This window comes from Phalaenopsis equestris, unplaced genomic scaffold, assembly GCF_001263595.1.
Source record: "Phalaenopsis equestris unplaced genomic scaffold, ASM126359v1 Scaffold000221, whole genome shotgun sequence".
NCBI classification, from domain to species: Eukaryota; Viridiplantae; Streptophyta; class Magnoliopsida; order Asparagales; family Orchidaceae; genus Phalaenopsis; species Phalaenopsis equestris.
The window spans coordinates 595,777-622,033 of NW_018164663.1; the positions used below are offsets into that span (position 1 = coordinate 595,777).

Genomic DNA, 26,257 nt, shown 5'->3' on the forward strand with positions numbered 1-26,257 from the left:
TAGAAAAGATGTATATATATATATATATATATATATATATATAATTTTTTTAAAAAATACTTTCTAAAAGAACCTTAAATGTTTGAAAATAAAAATTCTAAGAATCCTTAATTTTTCAAAAAAATACAAATTTTCCTACTAAGTATAGTTTTTCTCTCCAATAAATATCCTTAACTCTAGGTTCGTCATTTTCGCTAAAAATATCAACTAAGTTTTCCTACTCCATTTCTATACTTAAAATTCTAACATCCTTAAGATGACTCCATATAACAATAATAATTAGAAATAAAATATAAATTTATTTGTAGTACTTTTGAAAACAAGTAAGGTTTAAATTTGAAACGTTTTTCTTTCCCCTCCCTCAACTTAAGCTCAAACTTGTGTAACAATGAAGTACAAAAATATGCGGCAGGGAAAGATCAATTTTACAATTTACTACACATCTTACAAAAATATCAACAAATGACATATGGTAGAATATTGCAGCAGGAAGTAAATCTAGTCTAAACATGCTTGACATAACACTATAAAAAATTTTAAATAGTAGAGCAAGTACAAACTGAAGATTAAACAGGAACACATTTTAAACTTTATAAAGGAATTACTAGATGCTGAGAAGTTTAAAATATTGAGATAAGTTTTATTATCTCCCATGACTCATTCTACTTGACTCACAAACATAGACACACAAACTCCAATAGATATACTCATAGATTCATAAACAAACACCAATTGAAGTTAATTCATTCTCCCTTCTACTCACATTTCCCCTCCTTACTTTCAATCTCTAACGGAAGAAACTGCACTAATAATGTGTGTGTATTATAAAACTTTATATGGTTATCACCCATGTACCAGAATTCCCTCATGTGTTGCCAATTTCAGGGTTACTCTAAGTTAAAGGTATACACACTCTGATAAATAAAAATAGTGCAGTTCATCCAGATGTTGTTCACTAAGTTCATGACCTTATCATGACCTTGACCTTACTCAGTGAAGACAAAGTCAGATAAATGAAGTAATAGATTTTACATGGAGTGTTCCAAGTCCAAACTCTACATGATTCAAGGTAATTCTCAGCTCTAGTTAAGAACTAAGTCGTAACAGACTTGTCAACCTGCTACTACCAGAAATCATATACAAATCTAGTCTTGATGAAGGAATTATCTCACAACATTAATCTAATCCACTCTTACACATCAAACACGGATCAAAGTCCAACATCTCACTATTATTCAATCCAACATAACAACAATCACACTAAACATATAACAAAGATAACCATGAGTTGTCTTTCACGACGCGTTTGGTCTAACATCGATGAACCGATGTATCCAATGTTTACTCTAGTTGCCATAGCATCAGAATCTCATTCATTTTGTCTATATACCACGAAATATATCATTCAATGATTTTAAATAACTCTTTCTTAGGAGATCTCTTATTGATTTTATCATTTAATTCAGGTTCCTCTTGTGATTGAGTCGAATTTGAAGATATAAAAACTGGAGGTGTAGATGAATTTCCTAAATATGTAGGCTTTAAAATTGTATGGGTTACATTCATCTTAAGTTCATGAGATTGTTCAACAGATGAAATTAAATATTTACAATTTTCGATAACGTCCATCATTGCACACTTCTCTTAAACATACATACAGTCTTCTTCCAACAATGTTTTCAACTCATCATGAAAGTCCATTTTGATCTCATCTGTTAATTTACTCTCAAAACTTTCTTGGAAATGATCTTTATTTAGATAATCAATTTCATACACCAAAAAATAATCATTATCTTTTCTCTCAGCTGGATAATTCATTGTCTTTAACATATCAAAAGTGACTCCATGGTCATTAATATTCATAGTCAACTTTCCTTTTTGCGCATCTATCATAATTTGTCCAGTATTAAGAAAAAGTATCCACAAAATCATTGTATTTTCTTTATATTCCTCCATATCTAATACAATAAAGTCCATAGAAAAGATAAATTTATCTGCTTTAATAAGCACATCTTCTATAACCCCTTTTAGATAAATGATAGATCGATCAGTTAACTGAAGGGTTATAATAGTAGGAGAAATATCAGCTAAACCTAACATTTTAAATATTGATAGAGGCATCACATTAATGCTTGATCCTAAATCGTATAAAGCCTTTCCACATCATCTTTCTCCAAATACACAAGGAATTGTTAAGCTAGAAGGATCTTTAAGTTTTTTAAGAAGCTTTTTTCTGAAGTATAGCGCTGCACTCTTCACTTAGTGCAATTGTCTCGTAATTGTCTCGTAATCCCCAAACTTAATCCCCAAACTTCATTTTCTTGTTTAATATCTCCTTCATAAACTTTGCATAACTTGACATCTGTTCTAAAGCTTCAGCGAAAAGAATATTGATCGTTAACTTCTTAAGTACGTCCATGAACTTTGAAAATTGTTTATTCAACTCATGTTGTCTAAAACTTTGAGGAAATTGAGGTGGTGATCTTTCTAAATTGATTTTAGTTGGAGATATTAAATTTTCCAGATCCTTAGAAACATGTTCTTTAGGTATTTTAGTTTCCTTTATTTCTCTTACAACTTTCTCTTTTCTAACAACATCCTTTCTCTCTTCCACTTCTTAATTGGACAGCGTCTATTTGTTCATCTTTTTTCTCTTTAGGATTGATCTCAGTGTTGCTAGGAAGTATTCCTTGGAGTTTATTGCAAAGTGAATTAGCAATTTGTCCCACTTGATTCTCTATGTTTCTAATCACATCATTTTGACCTTTTAACTGGTTTCCCAATTGCAATACCACTTCTTCTATAGACATTTTCTTATCCTCAAATTGTTGATCATTGTTAAAGTCCGGTGGATATGAAGTTCTATAGTTTGTGTTCCCCTAATTATTCCTACTTCCATTAGAATTTGCATAATTATTTTGTCATTGTTGGTTTCCACCACCAGTAGTATGATACCAGTAAAGATTAGGATTATTCTTCCAACCTGGATTGTAAAAGTTAAAATACAGTTTGTTTATTGTATTTAAAGTCTCATAAGATAACTTAGAATCAATCATATGCTCTAAGGAACTTTCCTCACTTACTGAAGTAAATTGAGGTTGGTTCATTCCAAATTGGTCCAACTTCCTTGATATTGTAGCAACCTGAGATGCAAGAATTGCAATCACATCTGTATCATGAACATCTTTTTAGGATTTTCCCTTGCAAAGGACCATTGAAATTCATTTCTAGTCATTTCTTCAATTAACAAATATGCTACATCAAATGGTTTTTGAATTCAATGATCCGGAATGATCCACCCACGGTAACGTCAATTGTAAACCTAAGGGATCCTACTAACTCATTGTAAAAAGTTTAAATGATTAACCAATCGGGCAGAACATGGTGTACACACTTTCTTAGGAGTTCCTTAAATCTTTCCCAGACTTTGTATATTGATTCCCCTTCATACTGACAAAATGAGATAATCATTTCTAAGTTTAGTTGTCCTCGAAGGTGGAAAATACTTAGCTAGGAATTTCTGAGTTAACTCCTTACAATTTTTAATAGAGCCAGGTGCTAACGAGTATAACCACATTTTAGCTTTATCCCTGAGTGAGAAAGGAAAAAATCTTAGTCTAACAACATCGTCTGACATACTGTTATAATGAAATGTAGCATAAAGTTCTAGAAAACTTGATAAGTGTAAATAAGGATCTTCCGAATAAGTTCCCCCAAACTGGTTGTTCTGCACAAATTGGATAATCGCTGGATTAATTTCAAACGAGTCGGCTTCTATGACAGGGGTTTATATACTTGAGTGAATTTCATCTATCATATGATTTTCATAATCCATCAATGATTTATGATGATTTTCTAAGTTATTATTTTGAATGTTTTCCATTTTCATTTCTAGTTTTTCAAGTCCTTCATGTTTTTTGATTTTATGTTTTTTGAAGACCAAATTAGTGGTTTTAGCCTATCACTCTAAAGTCCTCTAATTCTACGTCCATTAAAAATTATTTTCCTATTTATTTGCACTCAACCATATAAATTACATTCTCATTCATATAATCTCATGTGATCATATAATCTCATGTCTACCACAGTTGATTGAGACAACACTATCCCGGATCTTACATATTCTCACAACAGATTTTAACATGCAAGTTAATTAAGTTTACATGTAAATGAAGAACAAAGTAAAATCATCATAATATATTCTCAGTCTACTCAATTCTATATCCTACACATGCATACTAATTTATTACAAGAGGGAAGAGTAAAGAAAACTGCTCACTACACATGGAAAAACAACAAAAACTTTTCGTTGAACAAGACTTTGAAACCATACAAACAAAGTATTAGATTTAAATCAAAATACAATGAAAATACTTATCTCTTATGAAAATCAAACTCTTCTTGTATAGCAAAAACAATCTCCTTACAATTCCAATCTCCTTACAATCCTCTCTCCAATAACAAAGTGAAAAGAAAAGAAGAAATCTCTCACTCTCTCTCTTTCTCTCTAGAAACTGAGAGAAGGGTTGATCCACTTGGGGCTCACGCCCAAGCTTTATTCTTCTTCTCCAAGCCTTCTTCTCCTCTTTTAATTAATTCAAGAGTCCAAGAGTTTTCAAGAGAGATTTTGAAAGCATTTCCAAGTCTTCTTTATAATTTTACAAGAGTTTCTTAAGTGTCTCTTCAAAAGTGTCCAAATTCATTGAATCTTCCAAATGGTGTCTGAAGTGCCTCTTCAAAACTCCATATAACCGCCCAAAATTATTCTAGAAAGTCCATTTTATCATTTCCAATGAATTCCTTAAGAGATGCACAAAGCACCGCTTAAAAAATGATCCAAATCCAACGTATATTTAGAAGATATGTTGAAAACCGTCTCCGGCGCCTAAGCGCCGATTTTGGGGCTCTTATGTGCCCTCCTCTCTGTCTGGTGGCGTCTAAGCGCTGGGCACAGACACTTAAGTGTCCAGTTTCGGTCCCCGTGGCTCTGGTGTGCCCCGATTTGACCCGATTTACTTCGATTTGCTCCGTTTTGGTCCATTTTTGTCCCTTTTGCTCTAATCACTCCAAATTCTTCAATTTGATGTACCTACAACAAAAAACACAAGAAAACATATCTTTAAAGTGCAATATCATTATAAAATAAAGCATGAAAAATAATACATTTTTAGGCGTATCACCGATCACCGTCGACCACTGCCCATCGGTCATCATTGACCACCGTCAAATTCTAGAATTCTGGACAGAAGACACAATTATAAATTTCGGCTCCCGTAGATGCCGATCACCGTCGAACACTGCCCATCGGCCATCATTGACAACCGTCGAATTCCATAATTCTGGACAGAAGACACGATTATAAATTTCGGCCCCCGTAGCTGCCGATCACCGTCGACCACTGCCCATCGACCATCATTTACCACCGTCGTCTGCTCTCTATTCACCTTCGTCACTTAACCTACTGATGACATGATGTAACAAAGCATCAGGAGGCAGAAGACACGATTATAAATTTCGGCTCTCATAGCTACTGATCACCGTCGACCACTGCCCATCGGCCATCATTGACCACCGTCGAATTCCAGAATTCTAGACAGAAAACGCGATTATAAATTTCAGCCCCCGTAGCTGCCGATCACTGTCGACCGCTGCCCATCGACAATCATTGACCACTGTCCTCTGCCCTCTAGTCGCCTTTGTCACTTAACCTTGTGATGAAACGAAGTACCTCGAACAAGATGTAACAAAGTATCCTATGTATTGTGCAACGACTTATTCCAAATACAATGTATTGAAGAACCGACTATAACTTCTAGTGGCAATTGTTTTTTATCGTTGTATTCAAAATACAATAATCTTTTTTATATTGTGTACGGACAGACATCGTCAAATTCCAAAGTTATTGACAGAAGACCCGATGATAAATTTCAGCTTCCGCAGTGGCAGATCATCGTCGACCACCACCCATCTGTCGTCGTTGACCACCGCTGTCTACCCTCTAGTCGCCTTCTTGAATTAACCTTGTGATGTAATGAAGTTAACTCTAACACGGTGTAATGAAGTATTATGTGTATTGTGCTAGAACGTAACCCAAATAAGACCAAACGATAACTTCTAGCGGTAAGTCAATGTTGGCTTTGGGATTTATTGTGGCAAATGACACCTTAGCCCCAAGCTAATTTAATATGTGAGTTATTGGTTAGGTTTCAGAGCTAATTGGAGTTTTACCTTGGGCCTTTTTGTACATTCTGTTGAAGCTATTAGATGCTGCTAGATATTTTGTTTGATTTTGGATGGCTTGAGCGAGACTAACTTCCATGATCAAATGATCAACTCATTAACTTGAGCGGGATCATCAAATCATTGTGGCATGCCAAGGACCTGTCATATGGTGAAGTATGATGTAAGGTTTGTTGAATCTGAGTTGGTTAATGAATGTTTAGTTAACTATTATATCTCATTTTTTAATTCACGTATATTTCATAGGTTCTTATGTTGACACATCAACTTAAGTAGGCTTGCCAGGCTTATCCTGTCACACAGAGGATTAAGTTCATGGTGAAGTGCATCTCTTTAGGGAAAAATAATATCTTAGAGGCTATTTATTTGGCTAAAAATGAATGTATTAGAATCAAAATATAGTGTATTTGACATATTACAGTTATTTGATTAGATCTAAAATCCATACAGGAGAATATTTTTGGCTTTAGTTTAAGATAAATAAAATCAATATAAAACCCACAGGCAGGCAATCAAGACCTGGTGATAGTAGGCAACGCCCGGCGGTGAGCGGCGACATCGGGCAGCAGTCAAATGAATCATGCTATCATACTTTAGAGAGAGAGAGATAGCAAGCCTGTCAGAAAACAACATTTTCATTCTTTAGTAAGTTGAGAGCCAACATTCCTTCTGCGGAATTATTAGATGCCAGTGGCGAGCTAACCATTCTGGTCGCTCCAGTGTTGGCATTGACAAACCCGTTGACACTCTCACATCTATAAGCTCCTTAAAAATTCTTTCTAAAGTTCATCTGTCGCAGTATTTGTTACCTAATAGTTAATAACCTTGTATCTTATCAATTCATTATCTTCATTTATTTTTGTTTAAAATATTTAATTAACAGAAGTTATTGATCCTTCTAATTATTTTCTTTATTAGATCAGGTATTTATTTGAAGCTGTGCTAGATCATTAATCACCATCATTTAACTTTTTGTCAACTTCCGCACCTTCATTTCAAACAAAATATCATTCTAGCCACATAGCTAACTCCATTTCTGCTTTTCCAAGACAACCCGGCGGACCAACTGGTTGCAGTGATCAATGCAAACCGGACCGCCGGCAAGTCTCCAAAGCTCTTCGACAACCCTGGACTTGGCTGCATTGCACTGCAGTACATAAAAGCCTATGAAGGCCAATGCAGCGAAGTCGGTGACATGAAAAAGCCTCCGGATTCCGACTTCGCCGACACCTTTGCTCCCAACTGTGGTGTCCAAGCCCAGACCCTCACTCCCATCACCGGCCGCTTTCTTGGCTGCCAGTCCACATATGTTAGTCCTGAGGAAGCCTTCTCCAGTTTTCTCATCCAGAATTCACAGGGTCTTAAGATACTCCATGGTAAGAATCACACTGAGGTTGGTGCAGCTGTAAGTGGCACTGACGGCGGTTCGCCGTACTTTTGGTGTGTTCTGTTTAGCAATGGGAAGAAGAACAGTAGCTTTGCCTTTGAGAATGGTCAGGCGAAGTCGGTTCACCCTGGTTGCTTCAGCGGGAACGACGATGATTGTAGTTTTGCAATAAGGTTTGCAGTCCATGGCGGTGGGATCTGGCCAATGCTTGCTCTGGTTTTCCTTGGAGCGGTTTATGTTCTTTGATTGGGTTTGTGAGAAAAGTGTCAAAATAGTTTTAACGCTTTTTGGAGGTTCATTTTAGAGTCCCAGCGTCTCTAAAAGTGTCATATTAGTTCTCACAATAGTCCCCATTAAAAAAGTAGGGACTAATTTGTCATTTTTATAGACTCTAAGACTAAAATGCCCTCAAATAGATGGTCCGTTTATTATTTTGGCACTTTTTGGGCTTATTACTATTACTTTGGGGGATTTACATAATATATTATATTCATATATCCAACAATTAAATTTTTATATTTATTTATATAACATCTTGATCTCTAAACCACATCAAAAATATCATTGATTTATTATTGCGAAATACGTCAATTTTTTTTGTATATACTTGATGTGATTTAAACGTCGCGATGTTATGAAACATAAATACAAAGCTTTAAGAGTTCTATGGCATATAAATCCTCCTGTTAGTTTCCATTCTTTCAATTTATTTTGGTGAACATTCACATATGTTGTCTTGATGCAGTTGTTCCAAGGTTTCTGGTTGTCCTTCAAAACATTCTTTCACTGTAGCCATTTTGTTATGCAATTTGCTTGTTGAAATATTCTAAAATATTATTTTTCTCCTTGTTGCATCATATGCTGTCTTCTGTTACTGTAAGGAACTATTTATATTCATTGTGAATTGCATGAAGAATTGTTATGTAGTGTTATGTTGCAGGCTAATTATTCAATTTGTTAATACTTTTACATAATAAATGTTAAAATGATAGTGATATTTTGCTATTATGTCCAATAATTGTTTATGATCTTTTTCAATTTAATTACAGTTGAAAAAAATGTGAAATATTTGAAGAGTAATATTAGTGTTTTATTAACTCCAACATCATAATGTTGACATATGAAATGCATTGAAGCAAACAACTCCAAAGAATAAATCAATGAGTTTATTCCTTGTTTTAATGGTTCAAATTTAACTTGAATTGAACCATACTAAGAAAAACCACTTAGTTTCTGACATATCATTCATTTTGCAGCAGTATTTTAAATCTTGATATTTAATCTAAAGGGCTATGAGGCGTTGACCTCCGGACGGTGTAATGTCGTGCTCTCAGATTTATGAACATGGGCTCGATGAGCACTAGCGTATAGAGCAGTCGGGCTCCTGGAACTAGACGGAGCGCTGCGCCACCCCCTGAATTGATTAATACAATTGGACTCCATATAACTGCATTAATCTATGATATGTGTGCAAGTTCTCTTATTTTCTTTAACCCTGAATCATTTATTTAACCAAATATGTTTTGCCGTGACATATTATAGAAAATTGGATGATCCCAACTAGGGCTGTCAAAAAAGCTCGTTGTTTGCAAACAGTTCGTGTTCGATTCGTCAATGAGTTCGTGTTCGATTTGTTCGATAAATAAACGAGACAAACGTGAACACATTTTTTTCGTTTGAATAGTTAAACGAACCAAACATGAACAGTGATGCGTTCGTTCGTGTTTGAATCATTATTGTTCGAAATATAAAATAATTTAAAATAATTATATATAAAAAATTTATGGTATTTTAAAAAATTAAATTTTATAAACTATAATATACTAATATAGATATTATATATTTATATAATATGAGTTATATAATTAATATAATATATTATTTATATATATATTAATATTAGGGATGTCAAACTGGCTTGTCGTTTGCGAGCAGCTCGTGTTCGGCTCGCTCGGTAAGAAACAAAAACGAAAAGGGACTTATTTCAAACACGAGCTTATTTCAAACAAACTAAATTTCAAACGAACCGAATACGAACACAAGCTCTGTTCGTTCGTGTTCGGTTCGTTTACACCCCTAATCCCAACCTAATTAAAAATGAAAAAAATAGACTTAAAAGTTTCTATTTATTTTATGTTTAACGAAGAACAAATTTAAAAACAGATAAAATTTTCCTAAGAATTTATTACGGCTAAAGTCTGTTAAAAATAATGTCATCCAATACTTCTCTCATTATAATTGAAATTTTTTTCTTACGTCTCATTCACTGCAGGTTGGAACAGTAATTTCCAGAGCTGACTTTCTGCCAATTGATAGCCCTTCAAATAAAATACTTGTTGGTGTAAAGTATCATAACATAAAGTAAACCAAAAAAAAAAATGATATATATACCACACAATTGTTATGTATGTACTAATGTACATACCTCAAATCTAACCATTTATACTTATATTTATTAAATTTTAGTACGCTATTCTTAAATTTTGAAAATTACATTAAACAAGAAGAGGAAGTTCAAGGCTCCATGGTTAAATCGGGGTTAAACCTGTTGTGAAAAACAACGGCAAAAAAGCGAAAAATCAGATCGAAAAATTGCAAACCAGAAAATAAAAGTAAACACTCAGATTTATGTGGTTCGACAATTTGTCTGCGCCCACGGAGCTGTAGAAGAATGTATTACTTCGAGAAATTATACCGTCGTCGATTCAACGATTAAAAGGAAGAAAGCTCGTTCTCTCTCTCTCAAGCATTTATCTCACTCTCTCTACCCATCAGTCGCACGGATGAAGAAGAAAACCAGGAAAGAGCAAGCGATTCTACTTATCTAACCCATGAGCCAACGCTGAAGAAATCGCAAAGGGGAGAAGCTATTTGGTTTCTTGCTATGAACTTCCTGCTCCCTTTTAATTCTTCTCTTTTTGGCCCATTAAGGAATGCTTTCTATTACAGGAAATTTGAGGAGACAGAAAGAGCTGAGGTAATTCGCGAATCCCAGAGGAAGAGAAGGCTGGAAGGTTGAGCGTGGTCTTTATGAGGAAGGCTCGGCATAAGCTTTAAGAAACATTTTAAGAGCAGATAAATTAGAATCAATTTATCAAGTGATTTCCATTAGATGAGTGCATTAAACATAGGAGGTGGACTGGTCTCCACATATTCAACAATTCTCGCACTTGGAGACTAGGACATTGACTGCATCACCCAATGGCTGCACCATTTGCTGGTTGTGCCGACCTTTTCCTTAAACGTGATATCCTCCACCTCTGCAACTCAAAACCCGTCTTCAAACTAGAAGACCAACTGAAGCTACACACAACTTCAGTTCTCACGAGTAACCCCCTAGTTGACATATCAGCATCAACGTAACATTGCACCTCCAAGATCTTTCCTGGGTTACTCATGCATCTGCTTACAACTCCCACTGCATGGGCAATATCCTGCCTCTAAAGAAATTTTTCAGCAAGTCTAACATTGTATCTCTTACTTCCATCAAGCTCAATCTTCACCCAGTACACCTACTTGTTGTGCAATGTCTTCTTCCCTGGTGGAAGTTCTGTCAGCTCCCAAGTTTGATTCCTTGACGCGAAATCTGTCTCCTCCTTCTTGGTCAACTCTCACTTGCTCAAATTCTTATCTTGCAAGATTTCTTTACAGCTCTGACTCATGTGACCAAGCTTGCAATGCCGCAGATCTTTCGTGCTCGCTGCAACTGTAGTAGCAACTGTGTTGAGTAAACATATAGTCATATATAGTGTATCAATTTTCTTACCTAAAGTCAAAACTAATGCTCATTTCGTAACCTTCCTGGTGCTATTTGAGAACACTATTAAATGACCCCCCTCATGGAGTTGCTCAACAGAAATGAGGTATTTCTTCAACTCAAAAACGTGTCTAACCTTTTGCAAAATCTATTTGCTCTTTTAGGGAGTGCAATATCAACGTCTCACATCTCTAACACTTTCAGAGCTTTTTCATCAGCCAGATATACGTTCTCAAAGTCGTCTGCATCCTCATTTTGCATCAACTTTCCAGTGGGAAGATGTATGGAAAGAAGCCCTTGAATTAAATATTCAGTCATCAATAGAACTGTGAACTGTCAGCAGTAGCATATCTTGCACTTCTTCAATTACAACATTAGTGCTATTCTTCTCATTCTTTTTGGGATTTATGCAGTTCCTTTTTATGTGGTTAGTTTTACCATAATTCTAGTAAATTGTCTGCTGACCAGACTTTGATTTTGATTTTCTTATGTTTGAGTTAATGTCCTGTGATCTCCTTTTGGAATCAACATTCAATGTCGAAATCGAACCCGAGGTCTCGCCGGAATCTTTTTTGCACGCCTCCCTGCACACCTCCTTAGCCAAAATCAAATCACAATATCATCATATTTCAATTTAGATTTGTCTGTAGAACTGCTAATTGTCATGCTCTTGGTTTCCCAACTATTTGACAATGAAACTAACAGTATCAGCGTAAATATCTCATCGTCAAAATTAATTTCAACAGACGACAATTAATTTGTGATAGTATTGAAATCATTCAGATGTTGTACAACAGAGGTACCTTCCGTCATCTTCAAATTGAATAACTTCTTCATCAGATATACTTTGTTATTCGCCGATGACTTTACCTGATAAATTCATCATGAGATCTGCAGTAGTTCTCTTCTTAATGGCGTTGTGAGCAGCCGATCTTGACAGAGTTAATCGTGTAGTCCCCATAATCCGTTGATCCAACAGATTTCATTCTGCCACATCAATCTTTTCCGTCTTCTTTCCCAGTAACGGCAGGTGAAGTTTCTTCCCCGAATCCCAGAGGAAGAGAAGGCGGGAAGGTTGAGCGTGGTCTTTATGAGGAAGGCTCAGCATAAGCTTTAAGAAACATTTTAAGAGCACATAAATTAGAATCAATTTATCAAGTGATTTCCATAAGATGAGTGCATTAAACATAGGAGGTGGACTGGTCTCCACATATTCAACAATTCTCGCACTTGGAGACTAGGACATTGACTGCATCACCCACTGGCTGCACCATTTGCTGGTTGTGCCGACCTTTTCCTTAAACGTGATATCCTCCACCTCTGCAACTCAAAACCCGTCTTCAAACTAGAAGACCAACTGAAGTTACACACAACTTCAGTTCTCATGAGTAACCCCCTAGTTGACATATCGGCATCAACGTAACATTGCACCTCCAAGATCTTTCCTGGGTTACTCATGCATCTGCTTACAACTCCCACTGCATGGGCAATATCCTGCCTCTAAAGAAATTTTTCAGCAAGTCTAACATTGTATCTCTTACTGCCATCAAGCTCAATCTTCACCCAGTACACCTACTTGTTGTGCAATGTCTTCTTCCCTGGTGGAAGTTCTGTCAGCTCCCAAGTTTGATTCCTTGACACGAAATCCGTCTCCTCCTTCTTGGTCAACTCTCACTTGCTCAAATTCTCATCTTGCAAGATTTCTTTACAGCTCTGACTCATGTGACCAAGCCTGCAATGCCGCAGATCTTTCGTGCTCGCTGCAACTGTAGTAGCAACTGTGTTGACTTTCGTGCTCGCTGCAACTATAGTAGCAACTGTGTTGAGTAAACATATAGTCATATATAGTGTATCAATTTTCTTACCTAAAGTCAAAACTAATGCTCATTTCGTAACCTTCCTGGTGCTATTTGAGAACACTATTAAATGACCCCCCTCATTGAGTTGCTCAACAGAAATGAGGTATTTCTTCAACTCAAAAACGTGTCTAACCTTTTGCAAAATCTATTTGCTCTTTTAGGGAGTGCAATATCAACGTCTCACATCTCTAACACTTTCAGAGCTTTTTCATCAGCCAGATATACGTTCCCAAAGTCGTCTGCATCCTAATTTTGCATCAACTTTTCGGTGGCTTGAATTGAATATCCGTCATCAATAAAACTGGGAACTGTCAGCAGCAGCATATCTTGCACTTCTTCAGTTACAACATTAGTGTTATTCTTCTCATTCTTTTTGGGATTTATGTAGTTCCTTTTTATGTGGTTAGTTTTACCATAATTCTAGTAAATTGTCTGCTGACCAGACTTTGATTTTGATCTTCTTCTGTTTGAGTTCATGTCCTGTGATCTCCTTTTGGAATCAACATTCAATGTCGAAATCGAACCCGAGGTCTCGCCGGAATCTTTTTTGCACGCCTCCTTAGCCAAAATCAAATCACAATATCACCATATTTCAATTTAGATTTGCCTGTAGAACTGCTAATTGTCATGCTCTTGACTTGCCAACTATTTGACAATGAAACCAACAGTATCAGCGTAAATATCTCATCGTCAAAATTAATTTCAACAGACGACAATTAATTTGTGATAGTATTGAAATCATTCAGATGTTGTACAACAGAGGTACCATCCACCATTTTCAAATTGAATAACTTTTTAATCAAGTGTGCTTTGTTATTTGTCGATGATTTTTCATACATACCTGATAAATTCATCATGAGATATGCAGTAGTTCTCTCCTTAATGACATTGTGAGCAACCGATCTTGACAGAGTTAATCGTGTAGCCCCCATAATCCGTTGATCCAACAGATTCCATTCTGCCACATCCATCTTTTCCGTCTTCTTTCCCAATAATGGCAGGTGAAGTTTTTTCCCGTAGAGGTCGTCCTCTATCTGCGTCATTAAATTTTTTGATCCCCGATGTCATCACTTCGTCTCCGACCATCGTTTTCTTTTACTCTCAAACCAAAACTCTGGTACCAGTTGTTGTGAAAAATGACGACAATAAAGCGAAAAACCAAATTGAAAAATTACAAACTAGAAAATAACAACGGAACACACAGATTTACGTGTTTCGACAAAATTGCCTACATCCACGGAGCTGCAGAGGATTTTATTACTTCGAGGAATCACACCGTCGTCAATTCAATGATTACAAGGATGAAAGTTTGCTCTCACTCCCTCTCTACCCGTGAGCTGAACGGATGAAGAAGAAAAACAGGAAAGAGAGCAACACTAGTGATTCTATTTCTGCAACCCGTGAGCCAATGCTTGAAGAAATCACAAAGGGGAGAAGCTATCTGGTTTCTTGCTATGAGCTTCTTGCTCCTTTTTATTTCTTCCCTTTTTGGCCCATTAAGGAATGCTTTCTATTAGGGGAGATCTTAGGAGGCGGGAAGAGCTACCGTAACTCGCGAATCCGAGAGGAAGAGAAGGCGGGAAGGTTGAGCGGGGTCTTTATGAGGAAGGCTTGACAGAAACTTTAAGAAACAATTTAAGAGCCGATAAATTAGAATTAATTTATCAAGTGATTTTCATAAGAGGAGAGCGTTAAACATAGCAGGAGAGCTGGCCTCCACATACTCAACAAAACCGGGCGACATCAAAAAAATAAAAGTATTAAACATAACTTAAATTACATAATAATGCTATCGTATATGTTGTATAAAAAATATATCATGAAATATAAGTCATATGCGAGCTCAAACAATGATTTTAAATAACTCTAAAAAACAGTACTAGCAATCAAGTATTATAATCCAAAAAATATATTTCAAAAAACACAAAATAAACCGGTTCAACAGTTGGACCACTGGTTCAGGTTCATTTAAGTTCAACGTGGGGGCAGTTTTTAAGCCACCCAAAATCAGACCTCCGACAAATTCAACAGGTTCATTTAAGTTCAACGTGGGGGCAATTTTTAAGCCACCCAAAATCAGACCTCCGACAAATTTATGCTCTTATGCTCGAACCAGTCGAACCAGCCAGTTCGGTCCTGTTTTCTCATTTTTGTTTTACCTTTAGTAGTTGAGTGGTATTTTTGGCATGCAATTAATGATTTGAGTGCTGCAATTGTAAGTATTAAAGCCTGAAGGTTAGATATGTAAATATATAACAATTGTGTGGTTCGCATGTAAATAGACCGTCACTAATAACGAAGGCCCTCCGGTTTACGCGGGAAGAAATACCTTGCGATAAAAGCCACCGTCCCACACGTCCCGCGACCCTTTCCCTCCATAAACTGCTTCCACTCTTCGTATTCTCTATTTACAGTTTCTCTAGGGGCGTCATCTCTATTGAAACTTCCATCGATGCGGATCTTAAGGTCTGGCCGTGCTCTACCTCAGCCCCAACTCGAAACCCTAATTTCTTCACCAGAGACTTTCCCGCCATCCATGTCCGATCCATCGGTATTTGTCGCCAACTCTCGACGCCGACGTAGTGTGAGCTTGGCTAACAGCGTCTCTTCGCAGGTCACCGTGGCAGCTGATGAAGGTGGCTCCATGGGGAAGCAGGTATTTAAGGTTTCCGTTGCTGGTTGTTCTCACGATGCGAGGGAGGAACGACGCTTGAAGTTGCGGTCTAGGTCACGGGTTTCCCAGCAGAATTTCAGTACTGGTTCTGATGCTGTTGAGAAACAAGATGATAAGTCGGGGAGTTTGAAAGAAGGCGGGTTGGTTAATGGGTTGGTAGGAAAAGTGGATGTGGTTAGAGGCATAGATGATGATGATGCGTTCAAAGCCATTGAATCGCCTTCAGGGGTTGTGGTTCGATCTGTTGATCGGCATTTGGCGGAGGAGGGAGAGAAGAAGGGGGAGGCTTGTCTCGCTGCCCCAATGGAGGTCGGTTACATGAGCTTGCGATCTGGGTCTAGGGTTCCTAAGAGAAAGATTGGAGATGTTTGTGTTGATTCGGTATTGGTTAGTGAGAATGTTGATAGGTTTTCGGGCAGAGAAGCAAAAAGAATGGAGGTATTGACTCCACATTGTGAATGCGTTGAGAAATCTGGTGGTAAAATGCTTACCAATGTTGGGGGAATTGTTTCGGAGGCTGCTAATTGGTTACGATGTAGTGAGGAAAATAAGATGAAGGATGTGTTAGTTGCTGAGGAGGATCGATTGGGTATGGACATGAATGGTATTTTTTCTGGTGCTACCGGGATTGATGATATTAGAGTAAGGAACTCAGAGAGTGGTGAAATTGGATTTTATAGCAGAGAAGATGAAAGTATTGAAGATTTGATTTTGGAAGATTTGATGCTAATTAGTGGGTCTGAGGATGATTTGAATGCTGATCCAGCTCCTGAAAGTCTCCATGAGAAAAAGCCAATTTGTGATGATAAGAAATATCAAGTGAGGCCCAGGAGATATAGCATGAAAGAGAAAGGGAAGGCGAAGTTGGTTTCCAAAGAACTCACGGTAGCTGATGGAGAACAAGTTGCTGAACAAGTTACTGCACAAGAAGTAGAATTCACCGATGTAAGTGGTCCGAGGAAACAAAAAACTGAAAGCAGCCAAAGAAATTCCAGGTCCAGGAGAGAGGCCGCAAGAAATACTGCTATAGAGCTTGCTCCTCAGTTTGCATTTTTTAAAGCAGAAGAAGAAATAACTGATGATGAAGTCGAAGCTGATGATTTAATTCTTGATGCAAATGAAGAGGATTGGCCTGGGCCTTTCTCTACTGCCATGAAGATCATTGCAGAGCGAGAATCAATTTTAAGTGCTCGTAGCTTGAACTATTCTTCACTAAATAATGGAGAAGCGGAAGTGAAAATTCCGTGGACGCCTTCCAATGCACAGAGGCATAAGACCGTGGGAAAGTTAGCCCCCCAATTGAAAGACTTATGCTTGAAAGTTCTTTGTGAGAATGCGGAAGAGGTTGAATCACTCGAAGGTCTGCCTGATGTTATCAAGCATAACATTGCAATGTTGTTATGCCATTCAAGGAGGATGTCTTTTCGTCTCCTTGGTCTTCTTACTAAGGGTTCTCCCTTTGAGATATACTTGAGTGATTGTTCATGGGCGACAGATAAGCAGTTTGAGGAGGTTTTTTCTCAATGCAATATTGATAATTTGAAGGTGTTTTGTTCTTTCAACAATTTACCTTTTTTTCTATATTTATTTCATTAGAAAATTTACCCTTTTTTAATATCTTTCACTGTTTTTTACCCTTATTTGCAAATTTGAAGAGACTTATTTTATATTAAGTTGTCTGCTTGGGCATGGGCATCTTTAACTAAACCAAATTATTTGAGACCATATAATTAACATTGTTGGGAAATAAAAGAAAGACGATTTTAATACTTATCATTAATGTGAAAGCTATTATTTAGCTTTTACTACTATTACTCACAATTTTTTTTTTTTAATTTTTGTTTCTAAATTTTTGTTTCTAATAGAAAATGGCATTGGCCTTAATTTTTTTTCTTGCCCTGTTCTAAGTAGGTGTTGCAGCTGGACTTCTGTGGTCGTTGCTTGCCTGATTATGTATTGCATTCTACATTTGCTAAGGCTCCAAACTGTTTGCCTTCGCTTAATAGACTGTCTTTAAAGGGGGCTTATTGTCTATCGGATGATGGCTTAAATGCGATTGTTGCTTCAGCTCCACTTTTAAGGTCTTTAAACTTGAGTCAATGTTCTCTTATTACATCTAAGGGAATCCTTGCAGTAGCTGAAAAGTTGGAATCAGGTTTGCAAGAACTTTATATAGATGTTTGCCACAATGTAGATGCGATGTTGATTTTGCCAGCTCTGAAGAAGCTGACGTGTTTGGAAGTTTTGTCTATAGCTCATATGGAAACAGTGACTGATAAATTTTTAAAGCATCTGATTCCTATTTGTGGTTCAAAAATGAGGGTACTTATCATTTCTGGCTGCCGGTATTTTTCTCAGCTTATAGTCTTATTTATTTAAAAAGAAATATTTCCAAACATTAGTAGTATGTGCTATATGTTTCTGCATTTCAGTCCTGTGAATATCTTCTTCTCCGCAGTATGACATTTTAGGTTATCTTGAAGGCTAATTTACAGTTTGATGGGACTACTGTTCGACCCTCAGTCCTCTTTCTTATTGTTTTCCTGTAGACTGTTGGAAGATTTGCACTTTAAACTAACAGTTTTATTTTATATGCAGTAAATTGACTAATGCCTCAATGAAAGTGATTGGTGAAAGCTGTCGTTCCCTTTCTTATCTTGATATCCGGCACTTGGATCGACTAAATGATTCTGCGATACAGCATCTTGTCAATGGTGGTTGTCAATTTCAAACGCTGAAGCTTTGTCTTGGTGCATTCAGGTTGCTCTAAAAACCAATGTTTTTTTTTATGTTCAAGTTTGATTCTTGTTCTATTACCATTAAGCCGTCTCTTACAAGCACTGAGAAGGGTTGAACTGACCAATAAAAGATCTCCATTTATAACAAAAATCATCAATTTTTCCAAGGCCTGCCAATTTTCCAAGCCTCTAATAAAAGTTTCACTTGTTTGTAAACTAAAAAAAGAAAGAGCTTCTAGACCTTTTATTTGAAGTAAGAAAAGGTGACTTTCAGATATGCGATTCATTTACAAAGTGATATGGATAAGGCTTGCTGGTGAAATTTAGATGAGATTCACGAAGTTAATAGTGTGTTGTTGTGATGGGTGAAAAATTGAATAAAAATAGTTAAGTTTCTTAGAAGATAACCTAAACTGAATTGTGTAACAAGAAGTCCAGTTTTAGATTGTATGCTAATAGTTATGGAATTCAAAGGTTTGTAATAGCAGTCCGATGTCTCCTTCATGGTTGAAGAAATAAAAAATAAAATCTCTTATTGAATTTGTTTGGCAGCAAATGTTCTTTTAAAGTGCTACTCTATACATACTATTTTTTACAACTGCCGCAGACTATTGAGTTATTTATCATCACCCAACAATGGATGGAATACTTGGGCCTAACATTCATAAATAAATACATGATTTGATTGTTCTTTGAAATTACGTAGGAGATTGAATAATGTCCATAAACATATCATTACTGGTTATTTCTATGATTGAGGATGCATTTTTTTATGTTTTCCTCTACAGATAGTTGGTTTATTAATAGGCGGGAGTTTATTTAGAAATTGGAAGTTCTATCAAAGCTGGCTATAATTGCCTTTTGTTTTAACTTAAACTCAAAAAGAGCTTTTAAAGAAAGATTTGTAGGTTAGTATTGATGTAGAACTGTTGACCCCCATATGTGATGCACAAGTAGATTCAATTGAATTAATGACAAATGATGTAGATGAATGCAGAATTTTGGAAAATTGACTCAAAAAACATTTTGATTTAGTTGCTTGTTTCGCCGAACAGGTAATATCAATGATTAGGCCACTTGAAGGCTCTCCTTTATTGGGAGGATGCGTGGACTTGAGGTTTATTGCAGGTAATTGCTCGGATTTTATTTGTGGGACGATGATATAAGGATGTTTCGACTCATAATAATGATGTATTGCTCTTTGTAAAGGATGGTATCTGCACTTTTTTTTTGGAATTCTAGGAGGTATTACTCTTATCTTAAAATTTTAAGCATTAGCCATTACTAGGTTGACTGGTCTGCGTGTGTTGCACCTTAAAGGATCAAGCCAAATTGTTATTTTTCAAGTAGTGATATGGTCTAGTTTATCACAATCTCTGAGATGTTCAAATTTAACTCTAGACTAAGATTTATGACCGAAACACTTCGGAATATTTAGCTAGTTATCTATTAAACAAAAGATTTCTATCCTGATTTATCCTTACAGCTTTTTCCATCTCGACTGAGCTTGGTGGCTTTTTAGTTTAGCATAGTTGTTGTCAGATAATTTATCTTATTGGTTCATCCCTGGTAGCTAAACCAGGTTCTAACTAAATTAGTAGTGAAGATGTCAAGTTTATATTGATTTTCAAGTTGTGTGAATCTTAACTCTGGTTTCAACTTATTATTAGGCCCAAATATGACCAAGTTGATTGTTGATGAGATTAAATCTGTGCAAAGTGCTGGATTTGTGGACGCAACCCTACAATTATTATTACAGTTAAATTTATACATAAATGTGTCAAAACGTTACCTCAACATATTATTGTATAGATTTATTGAATCATTTCTTATTGAATTTTACCATTAAACAAAATGGTAGTGCCTTATTTGTTTAAATTTGAATGAGATATAACATTGTTCAATCAATATGAGGCAGCAATTTGTATGTTTCCTAGGTGCACACTATCAAAATGTATGGAATACACACAACTGTATTATTTTCGTTAGAGTTTTCAATATGACTACATTTGCTGTCCATTCTATGAACTTGACTTCTCTAAATTGCTTTTCAACTATTTTTTAGATTTCCTGGCCCTGTATTTTTACTTCATTTTGACTTGTGAACCTTGATGTATAAATTCGTATGACTTCATTGACTAAACAAATACTAAATCCCTATTGCTGCCAGGTATTTGGCTTAATTTAGGATGAAATTTACCTTCAACCAAGAGCAAATCTTGATAGTCCCACCATCCTCTCTTTATCTAAACACCCTTGATAATTGTTCGGTAGATTAATTTATATGCTGATATTCTGGTTCTTTTAAGTTGAAACTGTTGTGAGATATGTACTTCCTGGTATAGAAATGAAACGCAAAGAACACAAGCAAACACAAATCGTTTATGTGGTTCGATCCAACTGGATCTACGTCCACGGGAGGGAATCAATCAAATAGTTCACTAAGTTAAAAGAAATGGAGAATACATAGCTTATACATAGAGATGAGCCCTCATCTTCCTTCTATGACCTCCCTCTCAAGCGACACCTTGATACAAATCCTCAAGATGCGCTCCTCCTCTCTAGCTCTCTAGCTATTCTCTCCTCCTTTGTGGTAGCTTAAGATCTCTTCCCTTGCTCTCCTAAGCCGCATACCCTCTCTATTTATAGAAGCAAGAGAGTGGTAGGTGAGAGGTAGGTGAGCGATAGGTGAGATGTGGTAGGTGAGCGGTACCACATTACAAAAGTGTCATTTTACCTTAATTCAATAATTCGGGATCAAAATAACAATTCTCCACCTTGACCCTCAATTGAGGAGCTTCGAAGTAAAAATTCCCTCCACCTGGCTCCTGAGGGGCCCTCAGCCCTTGCTTGAGTTTGCTAAGTCCAAACAGTACATAGACTTAGCAATCATGATTCTTCCGATGATTCTTCCGATATAAGAGAGTACAACCCCTTTTTCCTGACTCCTTGGATGACGAGACGAGAGTCTTTGGTTACTCTGATGCAGCCATTCTCTGCCTTGACAAGAGTCTTTGATTACTCTGATGCAGCCATTCTCTGCCTTGAACGAGCATCCGCTTGACTCCAGCGTACCTAAAGTAATTAGATTTCTTTTGAGCTCTGGTACGTACCTGACATTTTTCAGTACTCGTTCAACTCCATCAAACATCCTTATCCTGATTGATCTACTTCCAACAACCCTGTGAGTTTTATTGTCTTCCAGTAGAACGAACCCATCATTTTCCTGTTGCAGTGTCTCAAACCAGTCTTTGTGAGGACACATATGGAAAGAACACCCTGAGTCGAGGACCCACTTCTTACTGGATTCAAACTCTGTGATCACCAGGGCCTCAGCAGAATTGTACTCATCAGAGGCTACGCTTGCTTCTCCTGATTTTTCTGGCTCTTCTTGGTCCTTATTCTTCCTTTCTGGGCAGTTCCTCTTGAAATGACCGTCCTTGTGACAATGATAGCACTTGAAAGATCCCCTTGATGACTGATTCCCGCCATCATTGCTTGACCTTGATCTGTACTGACCATTTCTTTAATCTTTCCCGTCCGACCTTCCTCTGACTATAAGACTGTCTCCGTTGACTTCCTTGTCCCTGTCATGCTTCCTCTGAAGTTCTTTGACTCTAATCAGAGATTGAACCTCCTCCAAAGTGATAGTCTGCACCATTTCATAGAGCATCGCATCCTTGAAATGCTCGTAGCTCTTAAGAATAGAGTTTAGCAACAACAGTGCCTTATCCTCATCGTCCATCTTGACCTTGAGGTCATCAATGATCTTGTTGAACTCGTCGATCTGCTCTGAGACAGATTTGTCTTCATGCATTTTGAAAAAGTATAGGCGCTGCTTCAGAAAGATTCTATTAGCCAAAGACTTTGTCAGGTAGAGTACCTCGAGTTTGGCCCAAAGTGCTTTAGCCGTTGTCTCCCTCGACACCTCCCTCAGAACTTTGTCGCCCAAGCTCAGGATTATCAAACTGTGGGTCTTGTCCAATATGCCGATCTTCTCCTTCTCGATCATATCGGCCGGCAATGCCGCCGACCCTTGCAAGGCTTCTGCAACACCCTGCTGGACCAATAGAGCTCTCATCTTTACTTTCCATAAGCCGAAGTCGTTCTTCCCGTTGAATTTCTCAATGTCGAATTTGACGGAACTCATTTTCGTGGCTAGGATTTCTTCCAATGAATTCTACCTGCTGCCCTTCCAAGAACTAGGCTGAAATCACCAAAATGTTGCACTTCTCCCCGTGAACTCCACTGCCTTCGCCAACCTAACAGAAAGCTCTGATCCCTTCTGGCAGAGATCACACCTGTTCACCAAAGAAAACTTCCTGTTCTGTGCTTGCGACTCATTCCCGCAGGCACTCCTCTGCATCTAGCGGACAAATCAGGAATTCCTCCTCTGCCTCTTGCGCGAGAATAACTCTCTCTCCAGAGCCGTCGTGCCTCGCCAAACTGCTCAGGTCCTCCTGCTTCGCGAACTCCCGAACAGGGAACTCCCCGAACCCTTCTCTGCGCGATCTCCACCTCTTCCCTCTGGTCGAGTTGCTCGCAAGATCGAACTCTTACTCCGAAATCCTCTGTGGCAGCCCTGTCGCAAATTTTCGGCCCTCGCTCGCGGACTGTTCCTCCTCCGTCTCGCCGAACCGCACGACCTGCGGTGCTAATCCAGTCGATCAAAGCTTCCACTGCTCATCGAATCTGTCGCAATTCGGCTGGCTGCGATGCGAACCGCTTGAACTTTTTTTATAAGAAGCAAAGTTATTCTGGAAAATACCCAAAATAAAAAAACCTTAAAGTTCCTTAAGTTTATGAAAACTAAGTTAAACGTCAATTGTTGTGAGATGTGTACTTCCTGACATAGAAATGAAACAGATTCGGATGCCTGCGACGCGATCCGCTTGCTCCTCTGTTCGTGAATGTCGAACTCCTCTTCTTCGTCGCTGGCCGGGAACACCTTTACTCGGACACCTCTAGCCAAGAAGTATGGATCTTCCCACAGGCGACGTCAATTGTTGTGAGATGTGTACTTCCTGACATAGAAATGAAACGCAAAGAACACGAGCAAACACAGATCATTTACGTGGTTCGATCCAACTGGATCTATGTCCACGGGAGGGAATCAATCAAATAGTTCACTAAGTCAAAAGAAATGGAGAATACAGAGCTTATACATAGAGATGAGCTATCATCTTCCTTCTATGGCCTCCCTCTCAAGCGACACCTTGATACAAGGCCTCAAGATGTTCTTCTCCTCTCTAGCTCTCTAGCTATTATCTCCTCCTTTGTGGTAGCTTAAGATCTCTTCCCTTGTTCTCCTAAGCCTCACACCTTCTCTATTTATAGAAGCAAGAGAGGGGTTGGTGGGAGGTAGGTGAGATGTGGTAGGTGAGCGGTACCACATTAGAAAAATGTCCTTTTACCTTAGTTCAATAATTGAGGGTCAAAATAACATAAACTAACGTAGTAAAGCTTCATTCCTCGACTACAAGGTTTTATTACACCTAACGTAGCAAAGCTTCATTCCTCGACTACAAGGTTTTATTACACCAAATTGGCCTTTGTTATAATGATTGATATTATTCTCGGGAATTCCATGGAAAACTGATATGTTGGTTACATATTATGGAATGCATTAAGAAATGTTCGAACAAAAATAACATTGTATGTTCATGGTGTTTGAATTAATGTGAACTAAATTAGTCTGATGCCGACTCCTTAAACTTTTGACCTAGTTGGATACCCAATGCCGGTTTTGCTGATGCTCCACTTAACGCCTGCAAAAATTTAGTTTGCACCACATCTTTAAATTGTGTATGAATGCCCATTATCTCGACTCAGAACTTTCTAGGACAACCAAGGCTAATCATGCTAAAGTATTTCTTATTGGCTCATCTTGAATCACTAACATCTCTTCTTTATCAGATATAAGCTTTTACTTCTTGCGTCCTCACCTTTTACAATTGAGGTGTGGACCAAACACTGTAGTGTTGTCTCTCCACCTTCAGAGCTAGGTGATGAATCTCTTGTAATTTTCAATAAGGTTGCAAGTGTATCATCTTGCCAATGGACGATCTCATTACTCTCAAAAATCGAGTTATGATGTTCCCATCGGGCTCATTAGCCCACACTTCAATATAAGTTACTTGAACTCACCTTTGTACTCCGCATAATAATCTCTCCAGCATAGGTGCTGGAGTTTTCTGAACATATTTTGTTGGTAATACAAGAGAAGATATTTGCACAACATTTTTTGTTTCATCTTGGACTAAATAGTAATTTTATCGTTCCTTTCCCGCGTCGAAGATGCTTCAGGTTCTCCCACCACATTGAAGTTTTTTCCTAAGCTTGTTGGCTGTCAATTTAAATTTCTTGTATTGAGGATTATTTTTGCACTAAAAAAATTATCCCATTGCTTGAAATCACTCAATAAATTCCTTTGAATCTATGTGACATTCGAAATATGATAAACCCACTTTTATTTGAAGATCCTGACTTCTTTGATATTTCATGCCTAATCAAGGTAGTGTTTTTTGGTCATTGGAAACTACCTAATAAAAGGGATTCACTTCCTTCCTTTAATCTCACAAGTTAGCTTTGTGGCTACTGATGATTTCTTCTAAATTTCTCCTCTTATAGATGACAAGCATTTGTTGCGGCTCGAGAATGTCCGATTGTGATTCATGCATAGAAAACTCTTGGATATCTCTTTGCAGATTTCTCCTAGGAGGCATGATGTCCTTTTACGTTGATTAGGCTTCTAGTGGATATAGGATTGCAAATCAAGATTAGTTGGGTGTTTAGATTTTTGGGGTAGATTTTGAGCTGGAATTTTTGCGAAAGTAGGAGTTGGATTTTTAAATTTTTAGGCTTTGGGCTAGGAATTGTCGTAGAAATGATTTGAGGAAATTTTGTTTTATGGGGGGTGTTATGTTGGGTTATTTGAATTTTTTGTTTAGGGCAAGAAACAACTAAAAATTTAGGGCTCGTCGGGCTCTTGTACCAAATGATACTGATCAAGAGCTCCTAAATGGTGTTTGGGAAGCAGGTTTGACTGGGAGATGGTAGATGAATAGTATCAATGATATTTTGAGGGAAATAGATGATATTCGGAGTTTGACTGGGAGATGGTAGATGAATAGTAAGGGAATGAAATCACTAGCGATCAATGATATTTTGAGGGAAATAGATGATATTCGGAGGCTGCCACAACTTAAAACAAGGAAAAACATGAAACAACATGGCGAGGATGTTGAGGAGAGGTGCCAAATGAAATTGCGGTGTGGATGATGACGAGGCAACGAACCAAAAGGAAAAATAACGATTTTCCTGCTTCGAACAATAGTTGCAAGCTGGACGACGGTCTTAAATTGTTCAAAAGAGATCACCACCTAAGGGGCCATTTGACTTGTTGAAAATGAAATGCAATGTAAGTGGTTCACATATTACCATGATTACAATGCATTTGAAGTATTTTTGTATTTGTTTCACTGCAAAATAAACGCAGGATTTTATGTTTTTTTATTTTGTTTGAAGTAGATCGAAAACTATGTATTTGAAAAAAATTGTTTGGCGGTAGCAGGGTGGGGGGGGGGGGGGGGTGTGGGCGTG

At 37.4% G+C, this 26,257-nt stretch overlaps 2 protein-coding genes across 3 annotated transcripts in view; both read left to right on the forward strand.

The window, feature by feature from the left end:
• The window catches only part of LOC110023179, an 18,245-nt gene extending 10,072 nt beyond the window's left edge, over positions 1–8,173 (forward strand). Inside the window, exon 2 of the mRNA XM_020722453.1 lies at positions 7,290–8,173. Within this exon, the coding sequence (XP_020578112.1) occupies positions 7,290–7,873 (584 nt within the window). The 3' untranslated portion in view covers positions 7,874–8,173. The remainder of the gene's footprint in view (positions 1–7,289) is intronic.
• A 7,407-nt stretch (positions 8,174–15,580) lies between these two features.
• LOC110023180 overlaps positions 15,581–26,257 on the forward strand; it is a 17,897-nt gene continuing 7,220 nt past the window's right edge. Inside the window, exons 1-4 of one of the 2 annotated variants that reach the window (XM_020722455.1) lie at positions 15,581–15,794; positions 15,858–17,462; positions 17,829–18,262; positions 18,516–18,677. In XM_020722455.1, the coding sequence (XP_020578114.1) occupies positions 15,696–15,794; positions 15,858–17,462; positions 17,829–18,262; positions 18,516–18,677 (2,300 nt within the window). In that variant the 5' untranslated portion in view covers positions 15,581–15,695. Of the gene's footprint in view, positions 17,463–17,828; positions 18,263–18,515; positions 18,678–26,257 lie in introns of both variants that reach the window. The other variant, XM_020722454.1, reaches the window with a different exon arrangement.